This window comes from Triticum aestivum, chromosome 1B, assembly GCF_018294505.1.
Source record: "Triticum aestivum cultivar Chinese Spring chromosome 1B, IWGSC CS RefSeq v2.1, whole genome shotgun sequence".
NCBI classification, from domain to species: Eukaryota; Viridiplantae; Streptophyta; class Magnoliopsida; order Poales; family Poaceae; genus Triticum; species Triticum aestivum.
In genome coordinates, this window is record NC_057795.1 from 394,376,927 (window position 1) to 394,400,088 (window position 23,162).

Sequence of the window (23,162 nt, forward strand, 5' to 3'; positions counted from 1 at the left end):
TTTCGACGTATTGCATCCTAAAAATTTACACACCTGTGCACTATATCTTCATCTATCTTTGTTTTTTTTTTAGAATTTTTTGAAATGTGACAATATGAATTTTCACGAATTTTAAAATTTGCATTTGGTAGCCTTCATGAAGCTCGGTCTCCAGAAGCAATTTCCGGATAAAACTCCCTCTTTACCTGTTAAAGAAAACGCCACATCGCAATTCTTTTTAACAAAAAACAAATCTAGCCTACGAACTACACATACCTCACACGGTCCGGGTCATACTTTGTGCCGTTCCCCTATTATATAAAACCCAGCAAGCGAGTCGAGCGAGTGAGCTCAGAGCACAGCAGCGGACACCGGCCAGGCCACACCACGCTCACGCCACCATCATAACGCCACTCCCACGCTCCACTCCGACTCCCATCGCGTTCCATTTCAAAAACGCCACCTTTCGCCCCCTGCATTTCCGCCGAAGTCTACATGTCTCCGACCACCGCCGCGTCCCCCGCGCCGGCGCCGGCAACCGACGCGCCCCCGAAGCCTTCGCCAGGCGCGAAGCGCAGCCTGATGGGGTCCCTCATCGACGCCACCGCGCTGCTCCGGGCGGCCTCCTTCAAGGAGGACTCGTACGTGGCCGCAGCGCTCCCGGCCTCGGACCTCCGCGCGCTCGCCGACCTCAGGGCGCTCCTCGCCACCCACCCGGACCAAATCTCCATCTGGGGCGTGCCGCTCAACCCGCCCAGCGACGCCCCCGCCGACGAGCGCACCGACGTCGTGCTCCTCAAGTTCCTCCGCGCCAGGGACTTCCGCGTCCGCGACGCGCACGCCATGCTGCTCCGCTGCGCCGCCTGGCGGGCCGAGTTCCGCGCCGACGCCGTGCTGGACGAGGACCCCGGGTTCAAGGACCTGGAGGGCATCGTCGCCTACATGCACGGCTGGGACCGCGAGGGCCACCCCGTCTGCTACAACGCCTACGGCGTGTTCAAGGACCGGGACATGTACAACAGGGTGTTCGGCGACGGCGACCGCCTCAGCCGGTTCCTCCGGTGGCGCGTCCAGATCATGGAGCGCGGCGTGCGCGCGCTCCAGCTCCGCCCCGGCGGCGTCAACGCCATCATACAGGTCACCGACCTCAAGGACATGCCGAAGCGAGAGCTCCGCGCCGCGTCCAACCAGATACTCTCCCTCTTCCAGGACAACTACCCCGAGATGGTCGCCCGCAAGGTAACTCCTCTCCCTCCCCCCTTGTCCGTGTGCCTGACACCCACATTTCGTCGAACACCTGCCATTTGCCTCACACCGTCCGTCGCCTGCACTTGCGTTTGGCACCGAGCAGGTGTTCGTGAACGTGCCGTGGTACTTCTCCGTGCTGTTCTCGATGATCTCGCCATTCCTCACGGAGCGCACCAAGAGCAAGTTCGTCATCGCGCGCGAGGGCAACGTCGCGGAGACGCTCTTCAAGTAAGCGCGCGCGCAGCTCCAGTCGATGAGCTCAAGTTTTGCTTTTCCTCGTGGGTCCTTCCCGAGAATGCTGACACGGCGGTTGCTTGTTCCCGTCGACAGGTTCATCCGGCCGGAGCTGGTGCCAGTGCAGTACGGCGGGCTGAGCCGCGCCAGCGAGCTAGAGAACGGGCCGCCCAAGCCGGCGTCCGAGTTCACCATCAAGGGCGGGGAGAAGGTCTTCCTAGAGATCGACGGCATCGAGGTACATCCCGTTATCCTACACGACAAAGCCATGCCCCCTCCCGAAGCTCTCCGCGTCGCACAGGAGTAATTTTACGTCGCCTTGCACATATAGCAGTACAAATCTGCTGAAATAATAATGCACAAAAAAAATTCCTTTACAAGTGCACTATCCGTCACCTCCTCGTGCCTGTCTCCATCCAGGTTCCCGAAATCGTCTTGTGCCTAAACAATTGCGGCCGGTGTGTTCGTTACCAGCCAAGAGCACAAACGCAAGGCTTTGTTTCTTTGCTTTCGCCGTGTCCCAGGCATTTGGCTCCAAGCGCTTTGGTTCCAGCTCCTCCTCCTGGTTCCTGGTTTTTACCTTTTCACCTCAACTTCGATTGAGAGGAGGATAGGCCATGCATACTACCTACCACGGTAGAAGTAGCAAGCATCTTTCGACGAGATAGGATCCGTGGATGGATGGCAGTGCCGCATGTGGTGTGAGCGAGGCCACCCTTTCACCAATTTTGAAAAATCTCCGGCGTGGAACACTGCGAAAAGCCTTCTTGCCATGCCACCAGTGGACACTGCGTCAAGCACCACCGCAGTGGCCGCTGCCGCTGCCGCTGCGACCCTGCGAGACAGGGCTGACACGGGCATGGCATGGGACGGGGCCGGTTTCCTGGGTTTCCTTGGGTTCAGACGGCGCGCTGGCTCACGCGCCTGGAAAAGCTGGGTTTACCTAGCTGTAACGCCGGTCACACTGGGCACGCACGTCCGCCGCTTCACGAGAGGGCTCACTCCCGTGAACGCAAAATAATAAATAATTAATCCAACAAGAGACAGCGGTGGCATGTGAGTTTCTCGGCCAGGTTTGAATGGAGTTCGCTCGCTCCGTTTCGTTTCTTCTCGGCACCGCAACGCCTCTGCCGCGGCTTGTCCTTGTTCTCCTCGTACGCGACGCAGCAGACGCGGGCTGATGTGAGAGTTTTACGGGATAAAGTATTGGCGACGACAGCGGCCGTGCGCTCTTTTCCTAGCTTTGCTTTTGTTTACGGCTCACGCCACTCGGCAACCCGTGCTGGCAGCGGCGACGTGGTGTGGTGAAAGCGAAAAGAGTGAAGAGCGCTCACTGTTCTGTTCAAGTGCACTAGTAGTACGCATTAGCAGGAACTGTCAAAAAAGATTAGGGTAAATTTGGTAGTAAAGCCTCCGCTAATCTTTACGGATAGGAGTACAAAGCTTCTACGTTCCCCTAATCGGAGGCGTAAAACGTCGTGGGGAAAAGGGTGGTTCGTTTTTGTTCGCTAGTGGCTAGGCTAGTGATGTCAGTGATCAATTCTTTTCTTTCTTTTCCAGCAACAGTCGATTCTTCTCTTTAACCGCTGTAAAGAAATGGGCACTGTTTTGGACTGTACGTCCAATGCTCATGTATGTGAGCACGTGGTAGGGCCCGTGATAAGAAATTTGCTGCTGCTTCTGAAGAACACAGGCGTGAAAAAGATAATTACTCCCTCAGTCCGAAAATACTTGTCTTCAAAATGGACAAAAGGAATGTATTTAAAACTAAGTAATTCTGGACGGAGGGAGTACTTGTATAGTGGTAAAGTAATAATTGTACTCGGTACATTTGCATGGCCATTTGAATACCGATGTGTTCTTGATTCGCAGGCCGGTGCAACAATAACGTGGGACCTGGTCGTCGGCGGCTGGGAGCTGGAGTACGGGGCGGAGTACGTGCCGGCGGCGGAGGGAGGCTACACGCTGTGCGTGGAGAGGACCAGGAAGGTCCCGGCCGCCGCCGCCGAGCCCGTGCACAACGCCTTCACGGCCAAGGAGCCCGGCAAGATGGTGCTCTCCATCGACAACTCCGGCTCACGGAAGCGGAAGGTCGCCGCCTACCGCTACTTCGTGCGCAAGCCGTCGGCGTAGGCTACCCTGCTGCTCGACTGCTGTGGCCGGCGGCTTGCCGGCCGGCTTGTGCTTTGCTTTGCTGGGCGTCAGCTCGTCTCGGAGAGTAGATTAATTTAGGTCTATTTAATCAGTGCTATATAATGTGATATGCATGTATTATGGCATATGTAGAATATAATGTATGAGCCGTGAGATCCTACTTGTCATCATCGTTATAAAAGCTAATGAGTTAAGTTTTTTTGGGAAGTTTACGCTTGTCTATTTTGTAGTATTTACAGATGGCCAACGCTTTGGATTCCTTAATTCTATATGTTCTGTTTTGAGTAGGACCATTTCAAGTTGGATTTCCTTAAACCACCTTCTAGGCCCTGTTCGGGCGTCACGCGGGCAAACCACACAAATTCTAGAGATAGTGATGAAAACAGGAGGTAGGACCACAGTTCCTATGTTCCACATGGCAACCTAAATATCAGACACTCCAAGGACGTCATTTGTTGCGGCTTGCCCGTACTTTGGTTGCAGGATTTTCAAGCACATGAATAGGAAAAACATAGGGATTCGCCGATTAGGCCTACTCGATCGCAAGGTTTCAACAATGCATGAAGCATGAACATGAAAAATATAGGATGACTTGGGTTTAGTCACTTGGTAGTCTTTTTCCGCTTGCTTTTTATGATTTCTTTTGGGCGTATTCGTGATGTTGCCTCAGCAAACTATTTTATTTTCAGTGCAACACTTGACTTGGCTACCCGTAAAAAAAGAGACAAGGTTGTTTGGACATGTTGATTGCTTTATATATATAAAGCGAAGCGAAAGCTTGTTTCAAGACATAAATACATGATGCAACTATTGTGTTCTTTTGAATTCTATATATAGGATTATATGCGGGCTGAAGTTTGTTTTGCACCATGAAAAAACAAAGGATTGTTACTAACAGATTTAAGTGAATGGAATTTTCTTATGAAACATAATGCAAAAGAATGCTAAGAAAGTTTATATATATGATTCAGTCCTACAAGTCAAACAACTTACATACAATTATTCTTTTCTAAAGATTCTATGGCTCCAACATTTATATGAAAATATTCGCAAAAAATTTTTTATATGAAAACCCTTTGACTTGGTAAATTCCACTGATTTTACGTATTCGGGATATCCAAGATCCATTTAGGAGTGTCATGTCATCTTGAGTACTAGTATATGGTTGTTGATTCCAAGAAGTTAGAGTGGTTGAAACTTATCCTGTGAAATCTAGTGCAAATAAATCCATACATTTTTTTTTGGTTTGTAATTCTTCAAATCAAATAACCCATGAAAGGATTTCTTTTCTTATAAATACTATAATCCTCCAAAATTACGTTAGAAGCCTTCAAATCAAAGAGGATAATGTCTCTTTGATTAAAAACCCAAAATACAAAGTGTGTACTATCAAGAGTGTCACTATGTGTCAATTTGTGTTGTATTACTTGTAGATATCCTTTCTCGAAAACAGAAAAAAGATCATAGATATCCATCCGAAATCATTACATTATAATATTATATAGAAAAATGTCTGTTTTGACAAAGGTGGAGTACTGCAGGGGCAGAGGGAATTTTGGTCGGGGCGGTGAAATACATTGAGATCAAAATCGGCGGCTACTCCTCCGATGCAAAAGCATTTGTGCATCGTTTGCATACGTGTAGCAGCTTCTAATAGATCATATATTACTTCCCTCTCTAAAAGTATAGAAAAAGGAGTCTGTGAGAGCATCTATAACCGGATACACCAAATCTGGCTCCTCAAACGCACGGGCGCGTCTGCAAACAGTGATCGGCCACACCTCAATTTTTTGTTTGCACACTGCAATGTAAAATCTTTGGCGGAGCTCGTCCGGCTCCTCTGTGTCCATGTTCGACAATCGACTGGGCCCCTCGGAGTGGAGGTACGGTCGCCGAATAGGTAGAGTAGGCTATGGGACACGCACCGGCTCATGGGACTCGAGGCGTTGCCGTCTCCCATGACTTACTTTTCCTTGTCAGAGCCTGTGGCATGCATGTCACCGATCGATGTGAGATTGACGATGGATCCGTCGTGGTGGGAGCCCGACACGTACTACACGATGTGGTTGCGATGCCAGGCGTTGCCGGTCACCAGTAGCGGCGTCGTGGCGTGCGACTCCGCCTCGTCGGCGTCTACCACCAGGGCTATCGTGGCCTCCCGTGCCCTCTACCTCGCATGGTGGGCACGTGGCGCCATAGGCTCAACGAACGGGCCATGAAGGGTGTTTACCTCTGAGTCGATGCACCAATGAAGGGGCCACGCCTCCGCCACGGTGCTCGAACACGAAACAGACCCCACAACCGCGGGCGAGGCACCGACGACGTGCCTCGCGTCATATCCAAGTGCGATTTGGGCGGACACTATGGTTCCCCGCCAGATCAAGTCCAACCATTGTCAAGCGTTCTCGTCGTAGGCGCGGAGGAGCACAATGTGGATGATCATCTCCTTCTCAGGCCGACATGGGATGAACTCTCTGCTACTTCTTGAGCTTGTGTTGGTTTTTCCCTTGAAGAGGAAAGGGTGATGCAGCAAAGTAGAGATAACTATTTCCCTTAGTTTGAGAACCAAGGTATCAATCTAGTTGGAGGAACATACAAGTCACCAATGGTTGCACCTAGACAAACAAACAAATACTTGTACCCACCGCGATAAAGGGGTTGTTAGTTCCTTCACGGTTACTTGCAAGGATGACATCTGATAGAGGTAGGTATAAAAGATAAGTAAAAGTGCAAAATAAAGTAGAGGTAAATAAATTACAACAAGGTATTTTTTGAGTTTTTTGGTTTTATAGGTCTGAAAATAATATGATAAAAGATAGACCCGAGGGCCATAGTTTTCACTAGAGGCTTCTCTCTTGAAAGAACACATATGGTGGGAAAATAATTAGTGTTGAGCAATTGATAGAAAAGCGCAAAGTTATGACAACATCTAAGGCAATGATCGTGAATATAGGCATCACGTCCGTGACAAGTACATCGACTCCTGCCTGCATCTACTACTATTACTCCACACATTGACCGCTATCCAGCTTGCATCTAGTGTATTAAGTTAACAAGGACCGAGTAACGCCTTAAACAAGATGACATGATGTAGAGGGATAGGTCTAATCAATATGAATAAACCCCACCTTTTTATCCTTAATGACAACAATACAAATACTGCCTCGCTACCCTTTCTGTCACTGGGTGAGGACACCGCAAGATTGAACCCATTACAAAGCACCTCTCCCATTGCAAGAAAAATCAATCTAGTTGGCCAAACCAAATCAATAGATCGAAGAAAAGTACAAAGCTATCTTAATCATGCATAAAAGAGTTCAAAGAAGAATCAAATAATATTCATAGATAATCAGATCATAAATCGATAATTCATCGAATCTCAACAAATGGACTGCAAAAGAAGATTACATCGAATAGATCTCTAAGAACATCAAGGAGAACATTGTGTTGAAGATAAAAGAGAGAGAGAAGAAGCCATCTAGCTACTAGCTATGGACCCGTAGGTTTGTGGTAAACTACTCACACATCATCGGAAGGGCAGCAAGGTTGATGTAGAGGTGGAAAAGTACCGGAACAGGTCTCCAGATGGGATCTCACGAGGACAAAAGCTTGTGGCGGCGAAAAAGCATTTTTGGTGTGCCCTCCGGTATACGGGGAATATTTGTGTATTTATAGAGCAAAGATTAGGGTTCGAGGAGCATGAGGGGGCTCACAAGCCTGCGGGGTGCGCGCCCTCCCCCTAGGGCATGCCTCCCGAGCTTGTCACGAGTTGGTGTCCCCTCTGACCCCCTCCCGAAGGTTCCTCGGTGTCTTCTATTCCAAGAAAAATCCTCAAAAAGTTTTGTTCTGTTTGCTATTGATTTTCTGTAAAAGACAAAAACAAGGAAAAAATAGCAACCGTCATTTGGCACTAGGTTAATAGGTTAGTCGCAAGAAATGAAATAAAATAGCATAATAACGCATATAAAACATCCAAGATGGATAATATAATAGCATGAAACAATAAACAATTTTAGATACGTTGAGGACCTATCAAGCATCCCTAAGCTTAATTCCTGCTCGTCCTCAAGTAGGTAAATGGTAAAATAGAGCTTTTGATGTGGAATGCTCCTAACATGTTTCTTATGTAATCTTTCTTATTGTGGCATGAGTATTTAGATCCATAAGACTGAAAAGAAAAGTTTAATATTGACATAGAAGCAATAGTACTTCAAGCATACTAATAAAGCAATCATGTCTTCTCAAAATATCATGGCTAAAGAAAGTTATCCCTACAAAATCATATAATCTTGTCATGCTCTATCTTCTTAACACAAAGTATTTATCATGCACGACCCCGCTAACAAGCCAAGGAATTGGTTCATACTTTTTAATGGGCTTCAATTTTTTCAACTCTCACGCAATACATGAGCGTGAGCCATGGATATAGCACTGTAGGTGGAATAAAATATGATGGTGGAGGTTGTGTGGAGAAGACAAAAAAGGAGAAAGTATCACTTCGATGAGGCTAATCAATGGGCTATATATGGAGATGCCCATCCATTGATGTCAATGCAAAGAATAATGATTGTCATGCAACAGATGCAATAGAGCTATAAGTGTATGAAAGCTCAAAAGAAAACTAAGTGGACGTGCATCCAACTTGCTTGCTCATGAAGACCTAGGGCATTTTAGGAAGCCCATCATTGGAATATACAAGCCAAGTTCTATAATAAAAAATTCTAAATAGTAATATACGAAGGTGACAAAATAGGAGACTCTTTATTATGAAGAACATGGTGCTACTTTGAAGCACAAGTGTGGAAAAGGATAGTAACATTGTCCCTTCTCTTTTTTTTCTCATTCTCTTTTTATTTATTTTTTATTTTTTTGGGCTCTTTGGCCTCTTTTTTATTTTAGTCTGGAGTCTCATCCCGACTTGTGGGGGAATCATAGTCTCCATCATCCTTTCCTCACATGGGACAATACTCTAATATTGATGATCATCACACTTTTATTTACTTACAACTCAAGAATTACAACTTGATACTAGAACAAAAATATGACTCTATATGAATTCCCCGGTGGTGTACCAGGATTTGCAATGATCTAGAATGACATGTATAAAAAATATGAACGGTGGCCAAGCCACAAATACTATGCCAACTATATGATCATGCAAAGCAATATGACAATGATGGTATGTGTCATAATAAAATGGAACGGTGAAAATTGCATAGCAATATATCTCGAAATGGCTATAAAAATGTTATAATAGGTAGGTACAGTGGCTGTTTTGAGGAAGATAGAAGGTGGCTTATGTGTGAAAGAGTGTATCATATCATGGGGTTTGGATGCATCGACGAAGTTTGCACCACAACTCAAGGTGAGTAAGGGCAATGCACGGTCCCTAAGAGGCTAGCAAAATGCAGAAGGGTGAGAGTGCCTATAATCCATTGACTCAACATTAGTCATAAAGAACTCACATACTTTTTGCAAAAGTTTATTAGCCCTCGAAGCAAAGTACTACTACGCATGATCCTAGGGGGATAGATTGGTAGGAAAGTTCCATCGCTCGTCCCCGACCGCCACTCATAAGGAAGACAATCAAAAATAAATCATGCTCCAACTTCATCGCATAAGGAGAGACCATACGTGCATGCTTCAGGAATCACAGACCTTAACACAAATATTTTCTTACTAAACCACAATTACTCACTAGCATGACTCTAATATCACCATCTTTATATCTCAAAACAAATGCAAGGAATCAAACTTCTCGTATATTCAATGTTCTTCATGGAAGTTTTTATTATATCCCTCTTAAATACCCATCATATTAGGACTAAATTCATAACTTAAGAAAATTGCCATAATATTTATAACACTCCCAAAATAATATAACTGAAGCATGAGAGTTCATCAATTACTTCAAAACATAACCACCATCGTGCTCTAAAAGATATAAGTGAAGCACTAGAGCAACTGCCTAGCTCAAAAGATATAAGTGAAGCACATCGAGTATTCTAATAAATTCATGATTGATGTGTGCCCCTCTCAAAAAAGGTGTGTGAAACAAGGATGACTGTGGCAAACTAAAAATCCAATAAAGCAGACTCATATAATATACAATACGCTCCAAGCAAAACACATATCATGTAGTGAATAAAAATATAACCTCAAGTAATTTACCGATGGATCTTAGACAAAAGAGTGGATGCCATCTGGGGCATCCCCAAGCTTAGATGCTTGGTTGTCCTTGAATATTACCTTGGTGTGCCTTCTGCATCCCCAAGCTTAGACTCTTGCAACTCCTTACTCCATAGTCCATCGAAACTTCACCCAAAACATGAAAACTTCATAACACAAAACTCAACAGAAAACTCGTGAGATCCGTTAGTACAATAAAGCAAATCACCACCTTTAGGTACATTGTAAACTCATTCCAATTTTATATTTGCATTATATCAACTTATTCTAACTTCTGCAATGTTCATACCCCTTGATACAACCCATAGATTCATCAAAATAAGCGAACAACACAATAAAAACAGAATCTGTCGAAAACAGAACAGTCTGTAGTAATTTGAACTTTAGCCAAACTTGTGTCACTCCAATTTTTTGAAAAAATAGGACAACTTAGGAAATTTGTATATCAATCTTGTGTAAACAATTCAGATGAAAATCACATTTATGTGAATTTACAAAATTCCAGAACTGGGTGCAAAAGTTTCTATTTTTAGCAGAATCGAATCAACTATCACCCAACCCAAAGGTCTTACTTGGCTGAAACACTAATTAAAACACTAAAACACAATCATAACAGAAGTATAATTGCATATTTATTGAAAAACAAAAGGAAAAACAAAAAATATAAAATAAAATTGGATTGCCTCCCAACAAGCGCTATTGTTTTACGCCCCTAGCTAGGCATATTGCATACATATAGGTATTGTAATAAAAGTGAGGGAGATCATCCATGCTCATATCATACTCCCTCCTTTCAGCGGCAAGCTTCCTTTGTGGCAAGCAAAAGTAATCAAAAGGACTTAATTGGTACGGATCTATGAGATCAAGTTTGGGAGGAGGAGGTTCCTCCTTTGGCCCTTTATAGGTGATTACTATTTCTTCATTATAAACGTTCCTTTGATTATGATCCCTAAGCCTTTCCCAGCCCATTATTTTGTATAGCAAAATTATCATTGAGTTCAGAAATCTTATCAATCAATACATCTGGAGGAACGCCTTTTCTTAGATTTCCATTGTAAGCGGCATAATCTGGACATTGTAATCTCCTTATCTCTTATTGATTAGAAAGGATCTCTTGTACGAGAGGGCAACCACAATTTATATTGTAATGAGCAAATATTTACATGCTTCTCGCATAATATGCCCAAATTCATAAGATAGAAATATAGTGGTAACATGCTTAACAGAAGGATCATGAATATTAGAAAATTCTAAGAGGATCCTTTGTATGCATGGACGCATGTGAACAAATTGTCTTTCAAGTTCAACTATAAGCAAAGATATTCCATCTGCAAGGCTAGAAGTTTTATTAAGGATCGATCCTCCTATCATAGGTAACGTACCAGCCCAAGTAAATAAATCTTGAATAACACCTTTTCCAATAATATTACCACTACCTACACGGAGTTTTTTAGTGTTCATGGTATTAGGTTCTTCTTTATGAATATGATCATTAGCAAAATCATCAAAATTTTCCTCAAGATTATTACTAGTTTTTTCAATGATAACCTCCCCAGATTCAGACATGATAGCAAAGCAAGCAATGTAGCACACAAGCAAACAAAAGGCAAACGAAACGACGAATGGAAAGAAGGCAAATAAAAAAGGCAAATATTTTTGTGTTTTTATGAAAATGTTTTAAAAGTGGGGGAGAGGAAAATGAGAGGCAAATGGCAAATAATGTAATGCAAGAGATGAGAGTTTATGATGGTTCTTGGTAGGCTTGATGTAGATCCTCCCTAACAACGGCGCCAGAAATTCTTCCTGCTACTTCTTGAGCTTGTGTTGGTTTTTCCTTGAAGAGGAAAAGGTGATGCAGCAAAGTAGAGATAAGTATTTCCCTCAGTTTGAGAACCAAGGTATCAATCTAGTAGGAGGAACACACAAGTCATCGATGATTGCACCTACACAAACAAACAAATACTTGCATCCAACCCGATAAAGGGGTTGTCAATCCCGTCACGGTAACTTGCAAGGATGAGATCTGATAGAGATAGGTATAAAAGATAAGTAAATGTGCAATAAAGTAAAGGTAAATAAATTGCAGCAAGGTATTTTTAGGTTATTGGTTTTATAGATCTGAAATATGATAAAAGATAGACCCGGTGGCCATAGTTTTCACTAGAGGCTTCTCTCTTAAAAGAACGCATACGGTGGGTAAACAAATTACTGTTGAACAATTAATAAAATAGCGCAAAGTTATGACGACATCTAAGACAATGCTCATGAATATAGGAATCACGTCCATGAAAAGTAGACTGACTCCTGCCTGCATCTACTACTATTACTCCACATATCGACCGCTATCCAGCATGCATCTAGTGTATTGAGTTAACAAGAACGGAGTAACACCTTAAGCAAGATGAAATGTTGTAGAGGGATGGATACAATCAATATGAATAAATCCCACCTTTTTATCCTTAATGGCAACAATACAAATACGTGCTTCGCTACCCCTTTCTGTCACTGCGTGAGGACACCGCAAGATTGAACCCATTACAAAGCACCTCTCCCATTGCAAGAAAAATCAATCTAGTTGGCCAAACCAAATCAATAGATCGGATAAATACAAAGCTATCTTAGTCATGCATAAAAGAGTTTAGAGAAGGCTCAAATAATATTCATAAATAATCATATCATAAATCCACAATTCATCGGATCTCAACAAACGTACTGCAAAAGAAGATTACATCGAATAAATCTCCAAGAATACCGAGGAGAACATTGTATTAAAGATCAAAGAGAGATAAGAAGACATGTAGCTACTAGCTATGGACCCGTAGGTCTGTGATAAACTATTCACACATCATCCGAAGGGCGACAAGGTTGATGTAGAGGCCCTCCATGAGCGAATCCCCCTCCTGCGGAGTACCGGAAGAAGTCTCTAGATGGGATCTCACGAGGACAAAAACTTGCGGCAGCAGAAAAGTATTTTTGGTGTGCCCTCTGGTATACGGGGAATATTTGCGTATTTATAGAGCAAAGATTAGGGTTGGAGGAGCATCAGGGGGCCCACAAGCCTGGGGGCGCCCCCCTAGGGTGCACCTCCCGAGCTTGTCGCCAACTGGTGGCCCCTCTGACCCCCTTCTGAAGGTTCCTGGGTGTCTTCTGATCCAAGAAAAAATCTCATAAAGTTTCATTCCGTTTGGACTCAGTTTGATATTGATTTTCTATAAAAGACAAAAACAAGGAAAAATAGCAACTGGCACTTGGCACTAGGTTAAAGGTTAGTCCCAAGAAATGATATAAAATAGCATAATAATGCATATAAAACATTCTAGATGGATAATATAATATCATAGAACAATAAAAAAATTATAGATACGTTGGAGACGTATCACTGTTAATCCGCAGATCGGGTGACACAAGACTCTGATCTGCTGCCCCCCATGCCGGAGAAGGCAGGAGATCGCCGGATGGGAGCTTGGAGGCGGCGTGGAAAGAAGCGAAGTGGAGTGGCTAGGGTTTGTTTTGGGCAGCAGGTGGGGACGAATATATGGGGTCGGGGTAGGCCAGCTTGGGCCGGATCCGACGTGTTGAAGACGTCCGGGTGTGCCCGGGCCTCCCCATCTCAGCGCTAGATTTGGGTTGGATACGAGAGGTGTCGATCAGCCCGGTATGATGTCGCCTATCTAGGTCGAGTTTATTTGACCGGGCCGTCCGAGAAGCCCGACTATAAATGCTTGACACAACTATGGTGTACTACAGCGAACCAACCTGTGGTTGGATGGTTAGGAGGACAGTGGTATCCCCAGCTAGGAATGAAAACGGAGCGAAAACAGATGAAACTGGATGCTGCCATATTTGTTTTCATATATTTTTGTAGAAGCAGAAACGAATACAGAAATCATGAAAATGAATACGGAAGCAGATACTACCAGAAACGGACATGGAGCGAATACAGAGCGGGCACAGAAACAGAAGCGTGTGTTGGCCGAAACTTAAAACCCCCCTTGAACCATAGAGAAATACACACAAAAAAACAAATTTATGAATTGCTAACTTGGCTACAAAATAATATGGTTGTGTTACCAACAACATAGGGTAGTATTATAGTAGTACATGACAATTTTGTATAGGGTCTAGTTGAGTTTGTATGTGGTAGTAGAAGTTGATCCTCAAATGATCCATTCTGCTTATTTTTCTCATTGTGTCATTGTGTTATTTGGTAGTTGGGCTACAAAGCAGATATGGGCCTATAGTACTATAGTAGAAATGAAAATTTCATGTTCACGGAAACGGAAATCCCGTTTTCACGTCCGTTCTATTTTCCATAAAAAATTCATTTCAGTTTTCGTATGTCCTCTCCTTTTACACCTTTCCTTTGGAAAAGCGGAATTTTTTCACTCCATTTTCATTCCTGTCCTCAACCCATCAGAATTCAAGTCCTAGTGCTTGCATTTATTACTGGATTTGTATCAGGATTTTCAATGATGCGCCTTCAATGGGAGAAGATGTTCGCGTCGACTACAAAACGCCTTTAGTGACTTTGTCAATCTCAAGATGATATGTCGGCTCAGTCTCTCGGAGGTGCTCATAGGAATAAAATGTGTTTGCTCAAAAGGATGAGTGTATACCCGTTATATAAGCGCTTGCGTGTGTACTACGTTAAAAAAACTATGGTTACTACTATGTTTATAAGAAAGACGAGAACCCCCTTGCTTTGATTACTTTGCGCGCGCTCTCGGTCCGGAAAAGAAGCATACGAAGCTGGCATCCCGTACAGTGCCTTGACACTGTATGCGTACATACAACATACGTTACAGACAAACTAGAGCAAGACAGGCAACAGTAACTCAGCGCAAGCTTTTGTATGTACACTGCAATGGCCTTGAATCTTTGATCACTTTCTGCCGCAAAGTTAGGACATGTACAATGGTGGCATATGGATACATATGCCCCATGATAAAAAGTAATTTAAGGCATCTATATTTATTTTTCTTCCCAATGCAAGCTATCATTAATGGACCTCATTAAGAAATAAAAAATAAAGACTTTAGTACACATGCATCTTTATTTTTCACTTCAACCTTTTCAGCTTTTGTCACCGGACCACACTTTTTCCGTTCAAGCATCCGCCTCCTGAAGAGGATCTCGCTTCCCTATCCAAACCTATTTTACGTCATATCCGAACCTACGTGGCATGCGAGGCATCACCTTAAGGCTATGCATTATACATGCCCTTAGGACTTAGATTAGCCTAAAGAGGGCCCTTGATGGCGTGGTCCAAAAGGACTGTTGCCTCTCATAGGCAGCTACTAGCTGGTCCTACTACGAACACAGCTTGTCAGGTGTGCTTGGCTTGCAGCCACACCTTTGTCGCTGGTCAAGGCTTGCAGCCACTTTATCCTTTTCGGTCTGGGGAACACTGCTAATGCTGGTGCAAATAAAGTTGCCTCCTCTTGTTGGTGTTAACTGTTACCCTTGCTTTGCTCTTGGAGGTGGTAGAATGTGGGTGAAAAACGTGAGGGGTTTTGCTACTTTGCTTGGGATCATGCTCATCCGTTGTCTTGAGTGGAAATAGGAAGTGCCATGCTTTAGAGTTTGGGGTTTCTTGGGTGGAGTTCCCTCTGATTTGGAAGTTGCACACAATGAAAATACTTTAGGCTACTCACGGTGTCATATACTCCCTCCGCTTTATTTTTACTCTGCGTATACGATTTGTTTGAAATCAAACTTCACAAAGTTTGACCAAATTTATATTAAAAAAATGTCAACATCTACAATACCAAAGCTATACAGTATAAAAATAACTTCATGATGCATCTGATATTGATATTGCATTTTGAGTTAATAAAAATGTTTTTTATCAAAAGAAAATATAATGATATTGATTTTGTATTGTCAATATTGATATTTTATTTACAAAGTTGGTCAACATTTATGAAGTCTCACTTCCGACAAATTTTATATGTAGGCTAAAAAGAAATAAAAAGAATATTAGTAACAGTATTATGCATATGATGTTTGTGTATAATACTATCTTTATAGTGAATATTATCATATGATAGTATTTTAGATTTTCTTATTGTCACACATGACACAATGTAGTATCTATACTTACTAATAAAGGGAAATAGAGAATAAGTAATTTTGGTCCGTCATGCTATTTTGCAGAAAATTCCATGATGTTTTTGGTAATCAACCCACAGTCCAGTTTTAAGTTGAATTTTTGTTTATCAGAAACCCCCCTCATGTTTCTGCAATCAACCTACAGGTCAGTTTTATGTCTGATTTTCTCCTTTGCAGGAAACTCCCTGATGTTTATGGTAATCAACCCTTAGGCCAGTTTTTAGTCAAATTTTCACTTTTGTAGGAAACTTCCTGATATTTGGGTAACCCGCAGTACATACCAAATGCTTATACAAAATATCCATATCTTTTATACCCTAACTCCAATAACATGTTATATGTCGAATTTGGTTATAAAAATATGTAGATTTTGAATATGATGTCATTTTATGTGTGAACTGACAAAAATTGCTATTTAGTGTGTAATCTTAATCAATAGCGCATTATCTATCTTTCTTTCATATCGGTACTGATCCGGATTATAAATGAACACCTTAGCAAAATAAGGATTGGAGACAAGAGAAACCATCTATAACCACGCATGCAAGCCTCGCCAGAACCTCACTGGAAAATCAGATTTCTCATCTTAGGCCGAGAGAGAGACGATTAGGATTCACAACATTCAAACGTTTGTCATTGTTTGAGCACTAAGTCCGCCGCTTACAAGGGTGGGAAAAGATAAGTGACAACATAAATGGGATGTCATCTGTTGAAATAAATGACATGGATCTATTGGTGTCTTGAGTCATAATTATTGGATTAGCAGAGTGTGGGTATTTTTTACCGTTGCAACACACACTGTTTTGGTAGTAACAGTTAATATAATACGGTATCATAGCATTGATATCCAATCCTCTATACCCGTATTTTCGAAATAACTATTGTCATAAGCTGGCCTTGTTTTTGAGGTTTTACACACATGAGGTGCAGCTGCCGCCTCACGTAGCCACCGCCTCCTCTCCCAAGATTAGCTTTTCTTCGCCTCCCGTCGGCGTCGCTGCTGGTCCGCCTCGTCTGTCGTGGCCTTAGGAATATGAAGGCGCGGTGGATCCTGGCCCTTGTCGATGGGAGGGCTCCGTTTTTAGATGTTACTTTGTGTTTTGTTAGGGTTCCTCTCCTGTTCAGGAAGGCGAGACGACGGCACCTCACTGAAGATGGAATAAGATTCTCCTCATCTAGCCCCCCATTCCGATGGTGCATCTAGCATAGTCGGTGGCCGTGTGGAGATGTTTTTTCAGCGGATCTATCTTTGGTGATTTACTCGGATCTGTTCGTCGTTCGTATATCTTTAGATTGGATCCTTCCGATCTACTCTACTCTTCATCGGCGACGGTTGTTGTTCTAGTCCACTGGTCCTATGAGACCTTATCACGATGACTTTCCGACCGTTTAGTACAAGAAATATTGTCCGGCTCGGACGAGGGAGGGATGACGATGTCGGCGTGCTTTATTGTGTTCGTTTTTTTGAACATCAGTACAGACACAAGCGCTCATATACACGCGCATACACTCATCCATATGAACGCACACACGTACACCCTATCCCTATGAGCACCTTCGAAAGACTGAGCCGGCATATGATCTTGAGATTTACGAAGTCACCATAGGCGCCTCGTCATCGACGGGAACGTCTCCTCTCACTGAATGCGCATCGCCGGAAATTCTGAAATAAATCCAGAAATAAATGCGAGCACCAGGATTTGAACCCTGGTGGGCTGGGGATACAAGAGTCCCTCTAACCATTCAAGCACAGGTTGGTTCGCCTTTCTAGTGTTCGTTATACTGTCATGTTTGGAGATAAATAGATTGGATTTTTTTTAAAGCTGGCCGTGTCTTGTACGTGAATGACATGTTTGCCCTTGAGAAATGACGAGACAATGCACATATGTATTCGCCCCCATGCTGCTTAGACATCACAGTATGGAAATATCTTAAACAAGGGTTAATCTATACACGTGGTTGTTTTGATAATCATGAACTCAGAGAAAGCGGCCAAAATGGATTATTACCGTGACAGCTCGCAGGCATGCACGCATGCACATGGGATCGAATGATACCACCAGCTAGCTAATTAAAGTAGAATGATGCACACTCATGACATGTTTTGCATCATTGCAAAGTCCGCGATGTCCAATGGTTGATTGGCTACATCAAAGTTGGCGAAAAATATAGCCTTGATCTATGTACTGTATATGATCTTTCAAGCTCTAGTTTGGCGCAGGTTGGAGTGGGCGTGGGCCATTGACAGCCCAAAATCTTGCTTAATTTTCTGTGCGACAACTGAAAGCATTTCGATGCTTTTGCTTCAAAAGATGCGTCCACTCAGTCCATTTCCATTACTTGCGAGTACGGGCGTGAAGCCATGATGCCAGTAAATCAGTGGGTTCTCTTCAAAATTTGTTATGAAGATACTATCGTGTAGTTTTTTTACTTCAGTACTCCCTCCGTTTCTAAATATTTGTCTTTCTAGGCATTTCAAATGGTTACAACATACGGATGTATGTAGACATATTTTAAACTGTAGATTCAACCATTTTGATTTGTATGTAGTCACTTGTTGATATCTCTAAAAAGACAAATATTTAGGAATGGAGGGAGTATTTATCTAGATTCATCCTTAATTCTGTTTTTAGTACAATTTTTTATTTTACTTCAAACACGACAATTCGAAAACTGATGATGCCCTGGAACGTGTAGAATCAAAACCATAGTGGCCAACTGAAAAATAAAAATAGAGTTAACGTGAAATCCTTGAGAACTTCCATGATCCGAAAGGCCACGAGAGGGAGAATATCATGTATACAAATTCTGGCGACGGAGGCGTGCGTGTGACAGCGTGAGTATGCCATGCCCGTGAGATCAGTTAAGCAGAGGCCAAGAAGGGGGTGATCAGTGGTCAGGGATCACGAGCGGCTTTTGCTACTATTAATTGCACACCATAGAGAGAAAAACATCACTCCGAAATTGGTGCTGATTTCGTTCCCTTTTTCTTCTTCTTTTTTCCTAAATTAGCGGTGATGCCTTTCTAGGCAAGGCAATGTGATATTCTCGGCTGAGTGATGGCATGCAAGGGTCCGGCTAATTTGATGCGTTGCTCCCTCTCTGCCTTGTTTCTTCATTTGGACCCATGGAAGTTCTACGGCGGTACGATCGGTGGAGCTTGAGCTTGAAGAGACTGTTTGGCAACAGCACGTCGCTCTCCTTCTGACTTTGCGCGTCGCCGTCTCGCCATCTTTCGCGTTTATCGGAGAAGAAGGAGCAGGGAAGCGGGAGGGCCCACCGCTCCATCGCCATTGTCTCCACGGCCCAATTCAAAGAAGAAGAAAATAGCACAAGAAACCAAAAACCAAAACGAAGTAGGTGGCCGACTTGCAGGCGGCTGCACCGGCCTCCTGTGTTCTTTCGTGCACAGCATGACCATCTCGTCTCGTCTCGTGTCACGGTGAACACGGTTGTACTGCGTGGGTAATAAACTCGACACCACACGGAGAAAGGTCAGACACATGACCTGACCGCACCCACGACCCGCGTCTCGTCTCGTCTCGTCTCTCCTCCCCTCCTCAGCCTTTCGCCATCGCCTTGTGGAACCTTGTAGCCTTGTGCTTGGCTCTTGCTGTTTTCCAACCGGGGCGTATTGGCTGGTACTAGATAGATTTTGCCGTGCCGGCCGGCCTCTCTCTTTCGGATTGCTCCAGTGGCCTATCCTGACCTACAGGCACGGCTACAGTTGAGCACAGCATCCGCATGCTGTGGCTCTATCACTGATTTCCCCGGCTGTCCGCTCCCTTTGTTTGAACGGAGGGCTCCGTCCTCAGGTACTTCTTCCTGCGTGCACGCTGGGCCATGACCACAGTGGCTGGCACTCAGCTGACAATGATCTACTACCTTCATGACACTGGCGGGAGGTGGGGAAACCCTAGATGAGTCGCTCGTGCGGAGGAGCTGAAAGAATGTCTCATGGCTCATGCATTTGTAAATGGACCGTGGTGTCTAGTATCAAAGGATGAATGCAAGGATTTTACAGTCCACTCGGATACCCTTCTTAATTTTCTACGCATAAAGAATGAGATGATACTCTTTAGTAGCATAATAACATCGTAATAATATTGTGAATTAAGATTTCTAGGTTTTTTTATCTAAAATAAATAACCAAATCTATGCAATCTTATTATTATTATTTCAATCATTTTAATGATTTTTTAGTATTCCTACACAAAATCAGGGCTTAGGGCATCTTCAACGCGGGCCCTCAAATCCCCCCTATATATCCTTTGCCGGAGTCTGGACACTTTTTATCATCTAGTGTTATCCCTCAAACGTCCACTGCCTAGTTAGGACGTCCAAATTCCAACAAACTAGAAGCAAACTTTGGGATCCGGACATCCGCCTAGCCAACCAAAAGCCACCACATCTGACATCCCCTCTCCTCAATTGTGACATGCACATGCATAGATTGACATATGGAGAACGTGGTTGGATGGCCGGCTCACGCATTAGTGTTCGTGTAGGTTCAGACGAATCCGCGGACAAATAATGTGTTTGTTTGGGGGTCAACGTTGGAAATGCCCTTAAATCAAAGGATTGGATCTATCCACCTAATTCAATGGGAATCTCACACAAGTTGTACCTCACTTCATTCTTTTTCTATGAGAACTCCAATACAAAGTCTCTCTTCATTTCTACAAGAATCTAAATGCATATTATCCTTTTCTAGAACATATAACACGTATTACCCTCTCAAACTGTGGTATCTCTCTCGAAAGCAGGCAATGGCATGGTAGACAAATTACTGTTGGATAATTGACAGAAAAGCAACATTTATAACTATGATCATGCATTGCATAATATTGTATAGGCATTATGTCAGTGATAAGTAGACTATTATACAATTGCATCTACTACTATTACTCCACTCCGAAACCGCTATCTAGCAATCTCAATGTATTAAGTTTATTACAAATAGAGCAACACCATAAGCAACATGACATAATGTAGACGGAAAGAAATCTAGCAATAAGATAAATCCCCCTCATTTTATCCTTAGTAGCAGCAAGACAAATACGTGTATTGTCCCCATTCTGTTACTAGGATATAGAACACCGTGAGATTGAACCCACTACTATGCACCACTTCCTGTGAAGAAACTACCCATGTATCTTGGCCAGAGAAGACAAATAGATCGGAAATCATACACAACTACTAAATTATACATCAAAGAAACTTAAAAAGGATTCAAATATATTCAATGAACAATCTAATCAAAAATCCATAATTCATCGGATCCCAACAAACACACCACAAGAATTACATCGGATTGATCCCGATCATACAAAGAAGAAGGGCAACAAGATTAAAGAGAGAGAGAGAGAGAGAGAGAGAGAGAGAGAGAGAGAGAGAACCATCTAGTTGCTACTATGGATCTGTAGGTCCTAAAGGAACTACTCACACATCATTATGGAGGCAGCAAGGTTGATGAAGAGTGCTCCAGCAATGGCTTCTCCCTCCGGCAGAACTCCCACACAGGGCTCCAGATGGGATCTCTTCGGAATAGAGGCTTGTGGCAGTTAGAATTCTTCTATAGGCATAACAGATGGTTTCGGTATTTAGCCACTTATGTAACTCTACAAATACTAAAAAATTAGGACATGACAAAAAAAATTGTAATGTAGTACTGTGTAAAAATTTGAGCAATTTATAATGATCTAGTACAGAACAAAAATTCAGACACTGGACGTGAATGTTTGTTTTTCTGCACATAACCTAACAAACATGCATTCACAACATGCTAAACGCTCAACTTGGCACAAAAATAAAAGAAAAGATATAAACATAATTACTACAGTATCAATAATTGTGTAAACTCTCTATGCATTTGGGTTGTCTTCTGCAAGCTCTTTCTTTATAGCAATTAAGATAGGCTTGAGATTTAATAATGCTCACATAAAAAAATTCAAGAATTGAAACACAGAAGGGACAATCATAAAGCATGTAATAAGCATATTTAAGTCTAACCCACTTCCTATGCATAGGTACTTGATGACCCACAAGTATAGGGGATCAATCATAGTCCTTTTGATAAGTAAGAGTGTCGAACCCAACAAGGAGAAGAAGGAAATGACAAGCGATTTTCAGCTAGGTATTTTCTGCAAGCACCGAAATTATCGCTAACAGATAGTTTGATAGCAAGATAATTCGTAACAAGAGACAAGTAGCAATAGTAACAAAGGTGCAGAAAGGTAGCCCAATCCTTTTTATATCAAAGGACATGCTGAAACTTTCTTTTATAGCAAGCAAAACATTCTTGAGGACACATGGGAATTCATCTAGTCACTTTCATCATGTTTGTTTGATTCGCGTTCGCTACTTTGATAATTTGATATGTGGGTGGACCGGTGCTTGGGATGCTATTCTTACTTGAACAAGCTTCCCACTTATGATTACCCCCTCTCGCAAGCATCCGCAACTATGAAAAAAGAATTAAGATAAATCTAACCATAGCATGAAACATATGGATCCAAATTAGTCCCTTACGAAATAGTGCATAAACTAGGGTTTAAGATTCTGTCACTCTAGCAACCCATCATCTAATTACTACTCCACAATGCCCTCCCTTAGGCCCAAGTATGGTGAAGTGTCATGTAGTCAATGTTCACATGACACCACTAAAGGAAGCAACAACATACATATCATCAAAATATCGAACGAATACCAAATTCACATGATCACTTATAATCGGACTTGTCCCATGTCCGCAAGAAAAAAGAAACTACTCACAAATTATATTCATGTTCAAGATCAAAGGGGTATTGAATATCATTAAGGATCTGAACATATTAACTTCCACCAAATAAACTAACTAGCATCAACTACAAGATGTAATCAACACTACTAGCAACCCACAGATACCAATATGTGGTTTTGAGGCAAAGATTGAATACAAGAGATGAACTAGGGTTTGAGATGAGATGGTGCTGGTGAAGATGTTGATGAAGATTAGTCCTCCCATGATGTGAGTGAAGGAAATATGCCCTATAGGCAATAATAAAGTTGTTATTTTATATTTCCTTATTCATGATAAATGTTTATTATTCATGCTAGAATTGTATTGATCGGAAACCTAAATACATGTGTGAATACATAGACAAACACTGTGTCCCTAGTGAGCCTCTACTTGACTAGCTCGTTGATCAAAGATGGTTAAGGTTTCCAAACCATGGACATGAGTTGGCATTTGATAACGGGATCAC

At 42.8% G+C, this 23,162-nt stretch overlaps 1 protein-coding gene across 1 annotated transcript; it reads left to right on the forward strand.

The window, feature by feature from the left end:
- Nucleotides 1-316: 316 nt before the first annotated feature.
- LOC123126885 (patellin-6) lies at nt 317-3,822 on the forward strand. Its single transcript, XM_044546741.1, has 4 exons — nt 317-1,218; nt 1,331-1,455; nt 1,558-1,699; nt 3,334-3,822. Exons 1-4 carry the CDS (start codon nt 475-477, stop codon nt 3,592-3,594), a joined length of 1,272 nt encoding a protein of 423 aa, XP_044402676.1. The 5' UTR covers nt 317-474; the 3' UTR covers nt 3,595-3,822.
- Nucleotides 3,823-23,162: the final 19,340 nt, after the last annotated feature.